Source organism: Prinia subflava, chromosome 7, assembly GCF_021018805.1.
Source record: "Prinia subflava isolate CZ2003 ecotype Zambia chromosome 7, Cam_Psub_1.2, whole genome shotgun sequence".
In the NCBI taxonomy this organism is placed as follows: domain Eukaryota; kingdom Metazoa; phylum Chordata; class Aves; order Passeriformes; family Cisticolidae; genus Prinia; species Prinia subflava.
In genome coordinates, this window is record NC_086253.1 from 2,188,397 (window position 1) to 2,207,556 (window position 19,160).

General features: G+C 46.9%; 1 protein-coding gene across 4 annotated transcripts in view; it reads left to right on the forward strand.

Annotated features, from left to right (window-relative positions):
* The window catches only part of SLC4A11 (solute carrier family 4 member 11), a 91,161-nt gene that overhangs the window by 38,815 nt on the left and 33,186 nt on the right, over positions 1-19,160 (forward strand). For 3 of the 4 annotated variants that reach the window (XM_063401355.1, XM_063401353.1, XM_063401356.1), the window contains exons 5-9: positions 3,611-3,842; positions 4,497-4,559; positions 5,103-5,184; positions 13,733-13,856; positions 17,047-17,253. In XM_063401355.1, coding sequence (XP_063257425.1) covers positions 3,611-3,842; positions 4,497-4,559; positions 5,103-5,184; positions 13,733-13,856; positions 17,047-17,253 — 708 coding nt within the window. The remainder of the gene's footprint in view (positions 1-3,610; positions 3,843-4,496; positions 4,560-5,102; positions 5,185-13,732; positions 13,857-17,046; positions 17,254-19,160) is intronic. The other variant, XM_063401354.1, reaches the window with a different exon arrangement.

Here is a 19,160-nt window from a genome sequence, read left to right on the forward strand (position 1 = left end):
TCCCAGTGCCAAGGTTCTCAGTCATACACACTTGACTGAAAGTAACCTGAGAACTTAATCACTTAAAAGTGCAAATTCTAAGCCCAAATGCAGGATCTGCCTCTGATAAGAAATAGCTGGAAACTGCTAACTCGTAAGTGTCTCTTCTGTTTTGTTTTTCCTTTTCAGGGCTGTAGGAGTCTTGCTTTTTCTGGCCTACAGATCATGCTTGAGCATTTTAGTGTGCTGTGGAGCCACAAATACCAGAGAGCTTTAGCAGGCCTTGAGAAAAAGATACTTTTGCCAGTTTTTCCCTCCGGGGAGGATGAGTGGAAATTTTGTGCTTCAAATGCAAAGGAAATTGGGACCTGACTCATGGAGGAGATGGCTCCAAGTGTCTGGGAAGGGGGAATCACCAGCAGAGAAGGGAGAAGCTTTGTCTGGAGAGGTTTCCCTGTAGGTTGTCCCTGTCTCTGGTGGTAGCCTGTGGTTCTAGAAGGGCAGTTTGTGTCTCAGACAAGTTCCTATCTAGCAGAGCACTTGGTGGGCAGGAATAAAGGCTTCTTCACACAGTTTGAGCTATTTAATCACCGTCACAGAGTGGTTCTGAGACAATTGGCCCAAAGGACAATGGCAGCAGCCCGGGCAGGGCTCTGCTCAGGAGAACAGGATTTTTTGGATGCCACAAAAAGTTTGCCACCGGCTCTAAGTGGAGGTGTCTCCTGAGCAGCCAGCCAGGAGAGAGTTTGCATTTTGAGCCTTGTTGATGAGGAGTTAGAATGTGTGATTTTGGCCTGCCTGAAGTCGGGGCAGGCTGTTTCAGTGTTTCCCCCCTTTTTTGGCACAGCAGCCTCTGTTCCTGTCACGGTGCAATGTGGAGCTTTAACAACCAAGGATGCCCAGAGCTGTTCAGATGGCTCTTGGGTAGCTGGCTCAGGTTTCTTCCTAAGCAGTTTCCAGCATCGAGTTTCCAGCATCAAGTTTCCTGGTGTGACTTGACTATCCAGCTAAAAATATTAGTGAGGGAGCATTCATTAATCTCCCCTGAACCCAGTGGGGGTCCTGGCTGGAACAGTTGTGCCTGAGCTGTCGCCGAGGCTTTGCTGTGCCAGTGCTTCCAGTAATTTGATTTTGGTGTGTCTCAGGGGGTGATGGATTTCTCTCCTTTCATGGTGGCTGCTTGCCTTGTGATGTTTAATGTGCATAAAGCCTCTTTAAGCTCAGAGAGTAGATTTAGATTGAGTGTTAGAGATGCTTCCCTGTGAGGGTGGGCAGGCCCTGGCACAGGGTGCCTGGAGAAGCTGTGGCTGCCCCTGGATCCCTGGAAGTGTCCAAGGCCAGGTTGGACAGGGCTTGGAACAACCTGGGACAGTGGAAGGTGTCCCTGCTCATGGCAGGGGTTGGAATAGGATGAGCTTTGAGTTCCCTTCCAGCCCAAACCGTTCCATGACTCTATAATGCCTTCCCTAATCTTAGGGAGTGATAATAATGATAAATGGGTGATAAATATGAGTCTTCTCCCTATTTCCTGTAAAGGACCAGCAGCAGGGAAATGAAACAGCAGTGAGGCATGGAAAGATATTTTCCCAAGGCATTGCTTGAAGCCTGTGGCTCAGCTGGAGCTGAATCCTCCTGCCTTGCAGTGAGCTGCTGCTGGTGCTGTCAGGCACAGCTCACTGCAAAATCGGGGTTGATTGAGATGAATTGAGGCATTCCAGTACCTGAAGGGAGCTACAAGAAAGATGGGGAGAGATTATTTACAATAGTCTGGAGTGACAGGACAAGGGGGAATGGCATCAGACTGAAAGAGAGTAGGTTTAGACTGGATGTTAGGAAAAAATTCTTTATCATGAAGATGGTGAGGCCCTGGCACAACTTGTCCAGAGGAGCTGTGCCTGCCCCACCCTGGAAGTGTCCAAGGCCAGGTTGGATGGTTCTCTGAGCAACCTGGGCTAGTGGAAGGGGTTGGAACTGGATAATCATGAAGGTCCCTTCAACCCAAACCATTCTGTGATTCTGTGATCTGGGCAGATACCCCACATGAATGCCTTTGATTAATTTTTTGCTGTCCCTCAACTTTCTCCATCTGCTGTTCTGTTTCTGGTTCCTTCTCTCGTGCAGAAGTCGGTGACACAAATCCACCTTTGCTTTTTTGAAGACTCTTGCTGCAGATGTGTGTTAATGTGCTCTCAATTTGAGACAGACTCGCTGCTTGCTCTGCTGAGGTGGAGCTGTTGCTGTGTCACCGTCTCCTCTCCTACGAGCAGATGGTTCCAAAGCCTTGGGGGTGGGAGCTGAAACGCTTGAGAGAATCCTCCCTGTGAAGGATGCTGTGGAAAGAGTGATTGATGCAAAGTAAAACAGTGCTAATTGCAATGGATGTGTACTGACAACTTGATAGTTGCTGTGATAATTACAGTAATTAGGGAGATGTTGGCATTTTTTTGCCTGGGTCTATAAATGGAAAAGGTAAGAGAGAGTGCATGGAAGGAGAGGAGCCATGAGTCAAGCTCTGGGGTGGCCCTGTACCCTGGGGGGAATGTGCCATGGTCCTGGCTGTGCAGGCAGAGGGGGGTCAGATTTATAAAAGCAATTCCAAGCTTGGTTCTTCCTGAGCTTGAGGGGAGCTGAGGGTTTCACTGTCTCTTGACAATCTGGTTCTCAGCATCACGAATTCAACCTGGCAGCTTTCCCATCGGAAGGAAGATCCCATGTCCTCACTCAGGCTGTTGAAGCCTTCCTTGTCCCGTGCTCTCTGTGTGGATTTCCGAGGACTGTGCAATGGGAACGAGGCATTTGTAGTTTGATCATTCAATTAATCACCTTCACAGCTGGCAGGTACAGAAAGGAGTTGAGCTTCTGGAACACACTGGGGCTGTCTCTTCCATCTCAAGGCCAGTAAGTCTGGGACAGCAGAAGGAGCCAGCAGAGAGCTGGGATAGTTTCAGCCTCTGCTGTCTTTTTTTCATGATTGCTTTAAAGCTGAATCCACAAAAGAAGAAAACTTCATGGAAGTGGAAAGGATAGAAATTTAGCAAATGTCAGAAAAAGTGATGGGCTGGATGGCATTCCCCACCTCCCACTTCAGGCTCCCTAACTGGGAGCACTGGGGACAGATAGTTCCCAGTTTAGGGACAACGGGGTTGACTTGGCACTGAGATTCATACTGGTAATTTTTCATGCTGCTGTGCTCAGTGTCCATTTCTCCTAAAATACTTTCCCATGTTTTTTCAAAAGGGCCTTAAAACTTACTGGAACTGACTGGAACCTAAAGAAGATTTTTAATGCTACCTTAAGTATTTTTGCTTTTAGACCAACTTATCCTACTTTATTCTAGATTAAAAAAAACCCCACTCATACACACACACAAAACCCCTCTTTTTAAAAATTCTGCTTTCTATGTCAGGGTATAAATGGTACCTGGGCATTCACCCATGGGCACACTGTTAGGATAAGCCTTGAAAATGCAAACCTTCAATGCATTAATGCCCAAAATGCCTTTTCTCCTGTGATCTGAATGGCCAACAGAATCTTTGGTTGGGTGGTAACCTCAGCAAAACTGCTTGTGAAGGACCCAGATTCTGCTTTGCTGGTCCTGTGTTCAGCTGTCTCATGCCTTTTCTCAACACAGTACCTGAAATTAAAGAATTTTGAGGAGGAGGTCAGAGCGCAGCGAGACCTGGATGGCTTCTTGGCCAGAGCCAGCATCATCCTGGATGAAACAGCCACGTCCCTGGACGACGTTCTCCGGGAGATGCTGAAACACTTCGCCGAGGATCCTGAGAACATGGAGCCGAGCTGCAACTTCGAAAAAATCATGAACACTTTATTCACAGATTCAGGGACCCCACGGGAAGGGAACGGTAATCAGCTCTTGGTTTGCTTTGCCTCTTGGTTTGGTGGGCTGCTGTTCATTTGCCGTCCTTGCCGTGGCGGGGTGCTGGACGCTCACTGTGCGGTCCCCAGGCTTGCACGTCGCATGTGACACCGTGGGTTGGTTTTTTTTCCATGTCACTCAGACTGAAGGGCCTCGTTGCTCCAGGGTTTTTGTGGTTTGGTGGAGTCTTGCCCCTGTTTCATTAAGATCACCCGCTGTGGTGCTCTGTGGGGTGAGGAGTCAGCAGCGCTGGGGTGTCTTGTCTGCGTGGACTCTTTTGGTTTGCTTGTCCTCAGACAGTTCAGACAGTCTCTTGTTCAGCCAAGAGACTCTTGCTGGTGTCTTGTCAGCAATGGCTCCTTTGCCTTGTGATTGTCTACCTGAATTCACACAGGCTGGGGAATTTTGCCTGCTTTGGATGAGTAATTGGGGAGGGTTGATCCTTTGTATCACTCCCTGCTCACTGGAGGACATGGGAGACACTTGAGTTTCCTCCAGAAGCTCGACCAGGGCAGCCCTAGGCAAGGTTGTTGGCTCTGGTGTCACCTTAAGCAATCAACAAATGTTGTAGTAGAGTGTAAAACCTCTGTCTTTTAGCCCAAGATGTGAAGAAGCTTAACTGAGCGTTGTTTCTCTGTAGGCTCCCCTGACGGTTCAGAGTCAACAGGAATGAATGTACAAACATACCCATCGCACCTCAAATGTAACTGTCACAGCCTGAGTGAATTTGTTTAACAGATATGTCAAGTCCTGAGCATGTAGTAAGCATGTTCATGCTTTGGTTACTTCTTGCTACCTGTCTTAGAGCTTCGCATTTGTAATCCCTTTAATTTAGGCTTTCTGCCAATAAAGAGCAAAAAGTAAGTAGTGCCATAAAATAATGTGAGAGCAGTAGGTGGGAAGAGGGGGAGAGAGGGCAGGGGATTGGGAAGGTGACACCCCTCCCAGTCCTGTCTGTGTGTGTGTGGTGGATAATGCTAATCTAATAACCCAGTACTGCAGTAGGATGATGTTGGGAGGAGAAAGCAGCTGCCTTTCGAAGCTGTGAATAGTTTAAGGACACAGTTCAAAAGCAGCAGGACAAATGTTTCCATCTCTCTCTGTCAGCCCCCACCCCTGCATCAGTCCTCTGGGCAGATAGGAATGCTTGGGATTAGCAGTCAGCTTCCAGTTAGAAGGAAATGTTATTTACAGCTGCAGAACAAATGAGGACAGCCTGTGATGTTTGCCTCTCTTCTCTTCCCAGTTCACCTCTTATCAGACACAATTCAAGGGGTCACAGCCACAGTCACGGGGGTGCAGTATCAGCAGTCCTGGCTCTGTATCATGTAAGTACCTGGGTTGGATGAGCAAAATCACTGACACGCAAACCTGTTCCTGCTGCTGGGAGGAGCAGAGGTGCAGAGTGTGCCCTTTGGGTTAAGATGGTGGTGGTTGTTCCATCCTTCCTGTGGGATCTGTCTGTCTCTGGGCCGCTCCTCTTCTCAAACACATGCAGTAGGTGACCACAGCCCCTCCAGGCCATTCAGCTCTTGGGTGTTATAGAAATCTGCTGTTAACAAGCTAAGAATGCTGAAAAAACGAGCCAGAAAATGCTAATTACTGGGAAATGCTAATAAAGGAACTTCACAGAGGGACAGGCAAACTGGTTCATGGACTGCTTTGCCTGCCAAAGTCTGGGAGCCTGGACCAAAAGATTTCTTAGGTCCTTTGATAGAACCATCCAAACTTTGTAGCTGAAAATTGAAGTCAGACATTCCACGCTATTTAGACACTGATTACTTTGTCTGACAATTAATTTGGACGCTGATTAATTGTCTACACTGTTAAAAATTGGAGGACCAGGCCCTGAAGACAGTGAGAACTGTGTCACCTGGGATTTATGAGATGTGGTGGCTTCACCCCAGCTTGCACTTGACCAGGACTGGGGTTTGAAGTTATTGTCTCCAAGACAGGCCTGTGGGGTGAGCCAGGCTGTCCTTTCACAAGGGACAGGCCAGAACCTGAGTCCCTGAGCCAACCAAAGCAGTGTCTTTGACTCTGTTGCTTTATTCCTGTGCAGTCTTGAAGTCGAGTTGTCGAGAAATATGTTAATTCCCAGAGAAATGACTGGGATATGTGGGATAGGTGCCTAAAGGCATGCACATATTTCAGCCTTCACAGCCAGTTTGCTGGGACAACTGTCACAATAGCTTTCCTTCTGCCTGCACTTCTTCTCCTGCCCTTATGGCTGGGGAAAATGAAGAGAAATAGAGGATTTAAAAAAAAATCAAAAAGGAGACTACACCATCAACAAACAGGGAAAAATCTCCCCCTTGTTCTTAATCTGTTATGAAAGAGAAGGATGTGATCTCAATGTGAAAAAGAAGTGATGGCTTATCAGGGCTGTGTCCTGAGAAAGAAGAGAGCTGGATGATATTTCCTGCTTTGTGTGCTACTTTTTTACACCTGGCACGTACAAAGCAGAACCACGAAGAAGAAAATGAGTTTATAAAGTAAAATGGTGTCAACCAAGAGGACTTTTGGGCAGTTTTCTGCACTTTGGGTGCCACAGGAAGGGTAAGAGCAGTGAGGATATGGAGGTGCTGCTGATGCAGAGGGTGGAAGTTTCTCCTGTGGGGTGACACAGCTCTGTGGAGGGTTTTGGGGAGTGTTGCCTTAACACCAAAGCATTTTAAAGGTCATGATACAAATGGTGTGATTACATATATGAGACTGAAAAGGGTGGGTTCAGCCTGTTCAGAAAGTGAGCCAGAGCTTTAAATGCATCCATGTGAGTAATCCTGGCTTCCATGACAAGAGATGATTTGAAAAATAAGCTCACAGCCCGAAGGTGTCTTGTGCAAAACTTTCCTTGTTTCTTCCTTTTGTTGCTCTGAAGAGGGAGAAGAAAGTGGTGGGAAAGCAATGATGAGTTATTAACTATAATTATCTAATTGTTGCACTGTATTTCTGCTGGAGTGATTGTGCAACAGATTGTGAACCATATTTTTAGATCTTACATTTTTCTTGAAGTCAGATTGCAAAACAGCTTCCAAACCTCTGAAGTAAAAGGAATTTGTTGATGAAAAAATTTTCCCTATGAGTGGGAAGAACCTTTAAGATATCTGCTATTCTTTATTTGGTCTGTACTCTTTGCTAAATTTTATATTAGCACTGCTGGGTTGGTGCACCTTAACCAACTTTCAATTCCTGGTGGATGAGATAGAATTGAGTATCAAGATAAGATTATATTAATGAGGAAGGAGAGCTCAGAGATAAGGTTTTGGTGGTGTTGCTTCTGCATAGATGATGAGGGGAAATATTAACAGCTGAAATTAGTTTGGGGTGAGAGGAAGGAATTTTGTAGGATATTCACTGAGTTGTGCAGAGCCTGGCTGCAGAAGAACATTCCTAATGGAGACAAAGATGTCTTTCCCTCTCCTTTGTGCTGGAAAGAAGGCTCTTGTTTCTTACCTGATTTATCCTCAGTGAGAAGAGCAGTGAGGAAAACCTGAGGTTGAAATAGTTGTTCTGCTTCTGTTGTATTTGGTGTTTTCCTGATGGTTTGAGGGTTAGGAGAAGCTCCAGCAAGGCCAGACATTCCATATGGATCTGGGCTTCAGCCACAGGGCAGAACAAACCCATGAGGATGTGAAGAGCTCAGGGTTTCAATGTTCCAGTGAAGTCCAGGAAAACAACTGAATTCTGATTCACTGCAGGCTTTGGGGCTGGTTTTGTCAGGAATGACCAAAACCTGATCTTGCTGAGGCCACACCAGGATACATCAGCTTATGAAAAACTTGGGATTCTTCTGTTTCAAAGTATCAAAGCCTTTCATCCCGCAGGGGCCAGCAGGGTCTAGCTCTGGAAGAATGAAGGTTTCTATTTGTGTACATGCACATTTCCTAACTGGAAACCAAATCTTGAGAGTTATAGATGAGCTTCATCAGCCCAGGACAAGATCTCACACCTTTGAAACCATGGACACAAGTCTTTTTTCCTCCCATTCCAGCGTTTGCCAGAACAGGAAAACACAAACTGGCGCAGAGATCTCCTGCTGCTTCCCTGGGAAGCTGCTGCAGGTTGTTTTTTTGGAGAACCTGGGATGAGGGATAGTCCTGTCCCAGAATGGGGAGTGCTGGGCTGTTCTCCTCAGTTATTTAGGTGGGGAAGCTCAGCTGCTGGTAGGACCTGCAGCATGGAATGACTGAAGCAGGCAGAGGTGCTGCCAGGAGCTCCTCCTGAGCCACCCAGACCTGCCATGATCCCAGCACAGAGAGGTAAACTGGATGCTTTCCGTGTCTGGACTGGGGAAAATGGGCAAGAAGCTCCAGTGGGGGCTGTTGGTTTTGGTGTTGCAGCTTTGTGCCTCAAAAAGACCAAGAAGCCCCTCCTTATCCCAGGAAGAAGTGACTCTATCACAAGCCAAGTCCTACCACACCCCATTCCTTCTTTTACTGCCTGACAATTGAAGATGAAAATGCCTGATTTTTAATTTTTTCCTCTTGGACTGAAGGATATATGATTTGAAAACAGCTTAACTGGCTGTTGGTGGATTTTTCTCCCTCATGTCCTGCTAGGAGAAACGTCAGCTCGGTGGGTTATGGAATAAATGTCTCTGAGCTGATGGAACTCCCCAGGCATCCCAGCTTCCAGGCTGTGTTCTCCTTGCCAGCAGATCGATATAACTGCTGATTTCCAGACCTGAATCCTTGCAAAAACACAAAATCAAGCTGCTCCACATTCTGGATGCAGTAGTTGTAGAGTTGTAGAGCCATTTCTTCTGGCTGGATTGCTAAGGCACGTGGACTGGATTTTAAACTGATTTCCTAAAGCTGTTTTAACAGGCAGAGCAGAGGGAAAAAAGCCTCTCTGCAAGCAAAGAGTGGTTCAGTGTGCTCTGTGTTGCTATAGAATTTCTGCCTTTGATGTAGCCTGTCATGGCAGTGACTCCTGTGGAGGAGTTTAACTCAAAAAACCCAGGTAGCCTCTCAAAAATAGGTATTGTGAGATGATACTGAATAACCAGCAAGGCTGCTGTTGAGATAATCAAAATCTTTGGAGTAAGATCCCAGGTTTAATGTATTACTCTGTGAAAGATGTGACTGGTGTCTCTCTCAGCAGAAGTAATACCAGTTCATTTCATGTGTTTAAAAATTTTTCCAGACCCAGAGGTCTGTGGGTTTCTAGAAAAGTCACATTGTCTGATGTAGCTGTTGAATATTTCAAAGAGAGATGCTTCAGTTGCTGTCTCTTCCTCAGATTATTCTTTTAAAGGGCAAAATGGGAAATTAAAACAGTTGGACTGCTTAAAACAAATATTTTCATTTAGAGGAATGATTACAAGATTTGGAGCCTTGTAAGCAAGAGCCTCTTCTGCAGAATTTACAACCATCATCTCTCAAGTGTTCTTTGGGCTCAGAGAACCATATAATTTTTAAGGGCCTCTCCCTTTTAGGGTTTTCCCAGCTTATGCTGGAGAGCTGAAGCTCTTGCAGGTTCTGATTTATGAAAAGAAAACCTCAGATTCAAACTCTGCATTAGGAATTTGGGTCCTGAGGAAGAAAGGTGGCTTGTTCTGCTACCTGCAGTGTCTGTACAGGGATGAGATATCTCCATATGGAATCCTGAAGGTTGGGAAAGTCCAACCATTAACACAGCACCACTGTGTTCACCCCTAAACCACATCCCAAGTGCCACAGCCAACATCTGGCAAGTCTTCTTTCAATTGAGAGAACCAGTTAATTTTCTTTTAAATTAACTGATTTCTCCTCTACCCATGCTGGGGCATTCCAAATTGTGCTGGAGAGCTCCCGCTGGTGCTGTGTGATGGAAAGGAGCTCTCAATATGCACTGGCCTGGAGGAAATCCTTCTCCCTGGAGAGGATGAGTCTTCCTGGAGCCCAGCAAGGTGCATTTCCCAGGCCAGAAGGGTTTCCAGCCTGCACTGGGGGTGTTGTGGCTGGGACCAGCCCGTGCCAAGCTGTGGGTGAGCTGCCTGGCCTGGCCACGGCTTCGTCCCTCCCTTGCAGATGCTGATTTCTCAAAGCTGATGCCTGGAGCTGCTCAGCAAAGGAAGATTTATTGGCAGGGGATGAGAACAAGAAGTGTCATTGTTGTTCTGTGTGGGGACAGGAAAAGGCTGGCTGGCTGATTACCTCTGCTGGGCACTTTTTCTTACTGCAAGGGATAATTTGTTTCTGAATTAACTTCCTCTCTTGCCCTTTTAAAAGAGGGTTTCTGTTTCTCTTAGGTCTCCATAATTTGACCCTTTTTATGATTTGGTTGAGCAATGTGTTATTACTCTGATAACATCTTGGGTGTGGGGCAGACCTGGGGCACGTGGGACCCGGTGGATCTGGGATTTTGGTGGAGCACTGCCAGTTCTCACCATCCCAGTGCCACCCTCAGCACCACCAGAGGCAGGGGGAGCACCGGGAAGCAGAATTGGTGCTATAATTTAAATGCTTTTTTTACAAGCTCAGTTATTGGGGGATCAAGATAAAACTGCTGAGAACACAACGTGGCATCTCATTAAATCATAGTCCAGCATTTCCTGGGGTGACTAATACTGGGTGAAAATAGATTTTTTTGGCTTTCTAGCCAAACCAAGGGAGAATCAAATGTAGCTCAGCTCAAACCAAAAAGGAACTTGGAGGCTTTGACCAAACCAGACTTGATTTAGAGTCAGCTGAAAATGTCTTGCTAGTTCTCAGTTTTTTAGGGCTTTGGCTATTTACCCTCCAGCCTTTTTTTTTTCTTAGTGGGAATTTGTTTAAATGCTACTTTAAAAAAAAGTTGTTTCATTTTGAAAGTGAGTTTCTTCTTGGCCTGAGCTGTGCTGACTTTTACCTGTGGTCTTGCTTGACTTGGAATTTCTCCATGTGAGCCAGGGAACTTTTTTTGTGTCTTTTACAAATATTTGCACAAGTCTAGTTGGGATTGCAGTTTTGGTTTGTGTTGTGTTTGAATCTGGATTCTGGAATTAAAACAAAAGTGGGAGCTGTAAGTTCCCCAGGGAACAGAATTTGAGTCAGCTAAATAATGGCTTAAATTTGAAGAAAAGCTTGAGCTGCTGAATGATGCATGGGCAGGAGTGACTTGGCCTTGCCCTGGGAGTATTGAAACACTATTTTTTTTCCCCAAATGAATGGATATAACAGAGGGAGAGCAGACTTAGATGAGGCTGCATTCTGCACTGTTCCTCCCCTCCATGCAGCCAGGCTCAGGTACATCCCATCTTCTCTGTGGCATCTATTTAAATCTGATTTTAATTAGATTTGTCCTCACTAAATCAACTCCAGCCTGATTTGTAAAGGTGTTACTGATCTAAATTATTTGTACATTGACCTAAGTGTTGGAAATTCTCAATTTTACTGGTGTGATACTGGGATTTAGACCCATGTTTCAGTGTCCATAGAGTTCTTTACAGAGGAGCTGGAGGAGACTCTCAGAAGTGTGAGAAACCTCAAATTCCAGCACTCTGGATAAAACTATTTCAGATAAAAAGGGTTGATAATGACAGTGAGTTTCTTGGTGTCTTGTAAATGTGCTCTGTGTGAAATCTTCCAGTACTGTGGGATCCTCTTCTTGCCCAGTCCCTCAGCTGAAGGAAACAGTGAACGCCTGACTAAGAGAAACACAAAATTTTGGTGGCTCCCAGGAAAATGATCCTGTATTGTGAGAGAGACCCAGTAGCAAAGCTCAGTTTTTTACAGTCCTGTTTTCCCCTCCTGTTCTTGAGCTGAAGTGGGATTGTGGCTCTGCTGGCAGGACTCCTCTCTCTGGAAAAAACAGCCCTGGAGACAGTTCATGGAGCTGCAACATAACCCTGTCACTCCAAGGAGAAAGAAAACTCCAGAACACATGGCTTGCTTCATTATTGCACTTTATAATGGGCTTTTCCAAATTGCTTTGTACTCCAGTGGTTTCTTGCTTGGTCAGGTCCTGGCTGGTGCATGTGGTAGGGAAGGGATGATGTCTGGGAAGTGTTGATACAGCTCTGTGAGCCACAGGTAGCTGATACCTGCTTCTATCCCTGTCTGGGATTGAAATGATGTCCAAAATGCCCAGCAGACCTTCCTTTTGAAAGCAGATTGATCAATGAGCTCAGCAGCTGAGGCATGGAAATGCTGAGCTCAGAATGAATGCCAGTGGGGCAGGAATCACTGCTGGTGAGCAGGTGGGGGAAGGTGAGAGAACTGAAGGTGTTGGGCCACTTGAAGGTTCTCCAGTTGGTCCAGAGCCCAGAGTTCATGTTCCCCCTGGCTTGTTGAGCTGTAACACAAGGAGATTTGTCTGCTGGCCAGCCACAGCTGGATTGCAACCAGGGGCTTGGCTTTGGTTGTGAAAACAAGTGTAACTTGCTCTCTATTTTCAATTACTTCAAAGGATATTTATTCCTCACCTTAGGACCTGCCTTGATCTTTCTCTCTTCCAAAGCTGATTCAAGCACAAAAAGAACAAGAGGCTGTGGTGAGGGGAAGTTAGGAAATAAATGAAACAGTGTCATCTTTCTCATGTCCTGTATTGTTCTAATTAAACTGTTTGGTTGCTCTCAGATGAGTGCCTCTTTGAGATTAATTTATAATTTATATGAAGCAGGCTGCTTCCAGTCTGAGATCAGGAAGTCAAACTCAGTAAGAAAATACTTGATGGTGTGATTTTTTATTGGTTTTTTAAATGCAAATAGTGAAGAACTTGATAGAAAATACAACATGGTTCTGACCAGGACATCTCCAGCCAAAGATCTTATTAATTGAACAGCCCTCAGGGTGCATGGGGGTGAGAATACATCCTAAAAGGAAAGAAATAAAATGGGATTATGGAAGAGAAATTAGAGAAATGAATCCTCCTGTTGGAGGACTGTGATGGGTGAGCAGAAGGGAGCAAGCAGCTGAAATGACTTTGAACCAGGTAAAAGGAGAGGAAAATCACTGCGAGGCAAGAAAACACTTCCATACCTCTTCCAGGTGTCTGTAGGCAAACCCTGTGTGCATTTTTCACCAGTGGTTTACAGAAGGCTTGGGAAGTGGTTGGTGGCTTTAAAGGGAACAGGAGAGCTGAATGCCAGGTTGGCATTACCCACTGCTGCCCCTGCACCAAGCCCCAAAGCTTCCCAGCAGGAAAAGTAACAGCTAAGCAGGTCCCAGCTGTGTTTAAATATCCCAGAGTGGAGACAGACCTGGTCTTTCACAGCCTCTGGAGATGATCCCTGTGTTTATTCCACACAAGTTGTTTTTTTTGCTAGTCTTGGTTCTGGGAGTCAAACATCCCTCCCATCCCCTGGATCACAGCCAAGGATTTCCCTCCAAGCACTAATCCCGTCTCTGTGGATCTTGAGCAGGGAGGTCAGCCTGGATTCTTTAACACTTGTGAGGCAGAAAGGGGAAAACAACAGCTGGGAGCAAGTGGGGAATGCCATTACAACAGAGAGGTCTGCCTGAGGCAGAAGAGGGAGTATATTGGCTTGGCATTCTGCCTTAGTGCTTCCAGAAGCACTTTGGGAGATCAGGTGAAATGAAGTGTAATCTGCTTTCCAATAATGCAGGTGTTATTTAATAACAGGCTTTGGGGTTTTTTTGTGTAGAAGCTTCTGTAGATCTGCAAGTCCTCGGTGTGTTGTGCTCTCTGTCATTTGTTTTCTTGGCTGTTAAAAAGCAGCTGGAGGAGAAGGCAGAATACACCTTGAAATCTTGAAAGGTACTTCCCATAAACACATGGATGTCAAAGGGAGCAGAATTGGGCTAATAGTAATTAAAAGTTTAAGACTTCAGGAGTCTTTGACCAACAGCATCATGGTGTTTCTCAGAGGTGAAATATGTTTTTGTGCACCAGGGGAGATGCTGCCTGGTGTTGTGGGGCCCAGTCTAACGATGCCTTTTTCCCTGGCAGTTGCACTATAAAGTCCCTTCAGCGACGCCACGTGTGCATCAGCCGCCTGGAGAGGCCCCAGAACTGGGGGGAGAACTCCTGTGAAGTCAGATTTGTCATCCTGGTCCTGGCTCCTCCCAAGATGGTGAGTCTTGTCTTCTTGCTCCTGAGTTTGCTTGTCCCGGGGCTCCTCCAAGGGTTAATAAAAGTTGTTTTTAAAGCACAAGGGGATGTGAAAAGGCCTGAGGTCTTCTCAGCAGCTGTCAAGAAGATTTATCCTCTTGGTGAGGGGTGGATTAGACGAGCGCTGTGTCCTTGTCTCATGGCCTGCATCCTGATGGGGAGGAGAACATTTTATAGTCCCCGTACACACCTGGGATGCCCTTAACACTCGTGGATTCCCCTCTCCAGCTGTAGCTGCTGTTTTTAGAAGTAAGAAATGCAGTTCCTTTCTAAAGCCAAGCTTTTGAAAGGCCCTTGTGAGCCTACAGCTGGTGCCCCACTGCAAAGGTCTGGGTTGCTTCCCAGCAGACTTCCCTGATGGGGCTGACATTTTCCTTGCACGTGTGGCTGCAGCAGCTGGAGGTGATGGAGCCAAGAGGAAGATGATTCTTTTTTGAGCCCTGTTGCACTGAGGGTGAGACTTTCTGGGAGCTGCGGTGCTTCTAAGGTCAGCGTGTCCCCGAGCCCCGCTGGGATGTGTTTTCAGAGCTTTTAGCACTTGAAACAGCAAGGTTAAAGCTTGCTCAAGCTCTGACTCTCTGGCGTAGGCAAGAATGGCACAAGAGAACACTTTTCCTGCAGTCAGAATATCCTGAGTTGGGAGGGATCATCCAAGTCTGACTCCAATATCATGGGGGGCATCAAGGTTAATTGGGGATCACCATCCTGTCTTCCTAGAAAGCGCTGGCCTGACCAAGGTGGTTCTTCCAGCTGATGGCTCAATGGTTCAAAGCTCAAGACCTTTTCACACTCCAGCTGCCTGTTTACACCTTGGTGTTGCTGGGTCTGTGCTCCCGGGAGGTGCTGGAGAGGTTGGGGACCTTTTCTGGGACAGGATATGTCCTGATTCAACTTCCTGCTCTTCAATGCTATCTGTGTGACCTTGGGACCTGCTGGTCTGGCCTGTCTCCTCCCCCCCTTCACCACCACCCCCGTTTAAATGGGAATACTGGTGTTTCCTTCTTTCCCAGGATTTCTGGCAGGTCTTTCCCAACCGAGCCGCTCGATGCTTTTGGCATCGGTCTCGAAGCCAACAGGCTGAAAACATATTGATGTTCCTTGTGAAAAGCAGGAGGGAGAGCAGCTGGAGCCGTGTGCAGTCCCATGGATCTGTCCCTCATTGTTATCTGGGGCCAGCTACGTGCAGAGCGCCCGGCGAGCGGCTCCGCATCCGCTCGGATCCCGGGAGTTTGCAGTTCCAATGGCCAGCATCAAATTAAGGGAAGGGAGTGGAGGCCAAGAGAGCTCGCACTTGCCAATGTGCTTTTTTATTTTAAATGGGTTGGTGGAGCCAGCCCCAAGTGCGCATTTCTGGTGCAGCAGTTAAAATAATTAACCTGCTGACAGCAACACGTTCAACGGGCCTTGCCTGGAGAGGGGAAAAAAAGTCCACAACATGGGCTGCTAATCCAGATCCTTGGCCTTGCTAATATGGAGGATGGAAAAAACTTGAGTTTTCTTGCAAGTATCTATCCCCTCTAAGCTGTTCATCTCTGTGGTAAAGGAAAAACGGGAAGAGCATTGGGAATGTTGAAGCATTGGTCCTTGCAGCATCCAGCCCATGGATTGTTGCTGCTCAGAGGTGAAAGGTGGAGCCTCCTCTGTGATGGCAGATCCAGGCTGGTTCATGAACTCTAACAGCAAGTCCCAGGGAAAACCCTTCACTTAAATCCAAACCTCTCCCTAGAAACTTAAATTGAATGTGCTCCAGTAAGCATTTGAAGGGATATTCCTGGTGATGGCATCCCAGAATGGTGTGAGTTGGGAAGGGCATTTAAGGCAATCTCATTCCAATGCTCTGCCATGTGCAGGGACACCTTCCACTAGCCCAGGTTGCTCCAAGGGATGCTCCAAGGGATGGGGCAGCCACAATTTTTGTGAGCAAATGGAGGAGAGGAGGACGATGTGAGTGATGGAGGAAGGGCAGCGTTAGCAATGACTCTGGGACCAGCTCAGTGCCACCCACGCCTGCTCCTCTGCGTCACCCACACTGAGTTATTTGGTTGTGTTCATGGAGAAATTGTTCATCTGTTCAGTTGTGAATCATGAGAAGCAATTGAGATCAATCACAGATGCTCACTCTTCCTTTCACAGCAGTGTAAGGAGCTTGGAGGTTCTCCAGGGCTGGGGAGTGTTTGGGTGTCTCTGGTAGCTGCTGCATGATGAGTGTGGAGTGCAGAAGAAGTGGGTGGGTTAAAACTTGGCATCAGAAGGAGCTTTTAATGAGCTGTGGTTCTGTGTGATGTGGCCTTGGCAAGTGTTTTACCTGTCCTGGCCACAGTAGGAGCAGGTGAGCAGGTCAGGGCCTGGAGAGCTTGGATTTGGTGGGTTTGTGCAGGGATGGGAGCTCAGCCTCCTTTATTCTTCCCTTTGCATTTAATTTCCTGCAGTAGGAAAGCAGCTTGGATTCTGTTTGAAGCTGAACCCCCCCAAAGATCAGGCCTGTGTCTCACAGAAATACTAAATCCTGAAAATAAGCTCTTTTTTCATGTGTGCAAGACTCCTGTCCGTTGCAAACATTTAGTGAAGACAGACAAGAGCTCCTTGTGTGTGTGCTCAGATGTTTTTTCCCATCCTTTCCTCTGTGTCTTTGGTTACTTGAGGTGAGAGCTTTCAGTCTCCCCTTGTGCTGCCAGAATTGCCCTGGAGTGGCAATGAATTGAGTTTTAATGCCCAGAAAATAGGAATCAGATGAGCACAATAATCTCAGTCTTTCAGATAAGACATCAGTACCTGCAGAAGCCTTGACTGCAGCACCTTTCCACCCCAGGAGCAGCAATGCTGAGGTGCTGGAAGGCAGCAAAGATTTTTGTCTAGTCTTGAAGGGACCCAGGGGTGAAATGCATGTTCAGCGTGATTCAGCTTTGGATTGGTGTCTGGGAAGCTGATCAAGTAAAGATCAATCAGGCCTTCAGAGCAGGACTTGTGTTGGTGCCTCCACAGGTGGTTGTGTGTTCATCAACAGCTTCCACATGTGCCCCCCTCCCTCAGGTGTCTCTGGGATCTTGGGAACCCCTTTTCAGAGGGGTAAATTATGAATTTACCTTTCAGAAGTGAAATTAAATTGTTTTACAAGCACTTACTTATGTCCTTTTTTCCCCCCCGCTGCTTAGAAAAGCACCAAAACGGCCACAGAAGTGGGCAGGACCTTTGCCACGATGTTTTCAGACATCACCTTCCGGCAGAAGCTCCTGGAAACCAAAACTGAGGAGGAGTTCAAGGAGGCCTTGGTGCACCAGCGGCACTTGCTGACGGTGGCGAACCAGAGACACTCAGGGAGGAGCGACGGGCACAAATCACACGGTAGCAAACAGCTCAAGGTAAGGCTTGGCCAGCACCTCTGCCCTGCTTCCCTGGTGTCCAAATCCATCAATCCAAGGGGATTTGGGGTGAGGAGGTGAGCACTTGAGGCCAGTGGATGCAGCAGCATTCCCAGCACCAAGGCTTCTCCAAGCTTCTGCTGTGTGCACATGCACCTTCCTCAGATTGTGCTGCAAATCTCCCAAAAGCCCCTTTAAAGAGGCAGGTGCAGAAGAGATGCAGAGCCCTTGGGGGTTGAAATGGTTACAGGACTTTGATTCCAGATGCTTAGTGGAGGGTGGGATTAATGGATCCCTGCTCCTTGTCAGTCCAAGGTGCTTAATCCTTACAATCAGAAGGCTCTGGAGGAAGCTGCTGCTTGTCTTTCCTGCAGCCAAAAAGCTTCTTGGCCATCTCTGCACGGTAATTTCACTTAAAAGTTGCCTGTCAGTATTTGGCCTGAATTCTCCCTGTTTGATCTGTAGCTCTGTAAAACATTACTTGCTTTGTACTTTCAAGTTCGAGGGAAATGCTGTAACTCAGCTTTCTTTTCTGGAATTTCCTGTGTGTTGGTCATTGCTTTGTTTTTCCGTTCAGAGATCCATTCTTTAAGCAGGCAGCATACCTGAAAAACAAACTGTGCCATCTCCAGCATGCTGCTCCTGTCCCTGCATTACAAATAACCCCAAAGCTTTGGATTGCTTGTACTGCAGGAGCTGCTTCACAAATCACGTTTTTTCCCCCCTCTGGGATAGGTTTAAGGGGTTTCATCTGCACATCTGGAAGTGAGCAAAGCTCATGTTTTTCCTGCGGAATCCCCTTGCTTATAGGTAGTGCTTTGAACTTTGCTAGACCCCATACCTGCTCTTAACTTTGCAGAACAAGTCCTGAAACCCTCTTTAAACCCAGGTCGTGCAAGGCGGGGATATTTGGGGGAGTAATTCACCTAAAGTAGGTTTAACCCTTTACACCTGGCCTTTCCAAGGGGTTTTTGTTAGAGCAGTTGAAGTGTCTGACTTTGTCTTTTGCTAAAAATAGCAAAAAAAAAAGTCTGCAGAGGGTTTTCTGCTCTGTGGTTTGGTGAGGAGGGCTGAGTGAGGTACTGAGCTTGTAGATTTTGGCCCTGAGACTGGTGATTCCTGCTGGCCTGCTTGGAAAAGCAGCCTTGGCCAGGCAGAATCCTGATTTCTCCAAGCCAGTGCTGTAGAGAGGGACACTTCTTCCTTCGGCTCTTGCCTCTGGCATTGACAGCTGTGGGCCTGGATTTGCTGAATTGTTGCTCTTTTAAAACCATTTTATCCTTGAGCTCTTGGGAGATGCAGCCTCTGTGTCCCCACCTTGCCCTGCCAGCACAGAGGGCTGGGAAAGGAGATTTCCTGGCAAGCCAAAGGTTTGCCTGGAGAAGTAAGGTTGATTTGAGCTCCTAGGCTGGATTCCTCAGCTCCTGCTCATCTCCAGCATCTCCTCCCCTTGTGGAGAGGAAGCATTTAATATGAGCACAAACCCATGTGAGACCAGGAGTGGAATTTCAACCTGTCAGCCACCCCCAGAGAAATAAACACCCTCACTGGAGCCCCTGGACTGTGACAAGTGAACTCTCAGGAAGGTGTAAAGTCTCTGAGTGACATGAAAATCTGGCCCCTGGGTCCTGCAGTGATGGGAAACGGGCCTGAAATTCTGTGTGTGAGTGGGATTTTTGCAAGTGCTTGTTTTTACCTCTGCTGAAATACTGAGGGGGATGTGACAGTCACATTCCCTGCTGTGCCTACAGCACCGTCACTTTGCTTTGGCTCATCTCAGAGGATTATTTAGGCAGGGCTATGTACTCAATCATAATTAAGTCAGCCTGAAATCCTCTTGTTTACTGAGGCATCTAATTGTGATTTTGTTCATGGAGGAGCCCCTAACAGCTGTGATGTTTTTCTGG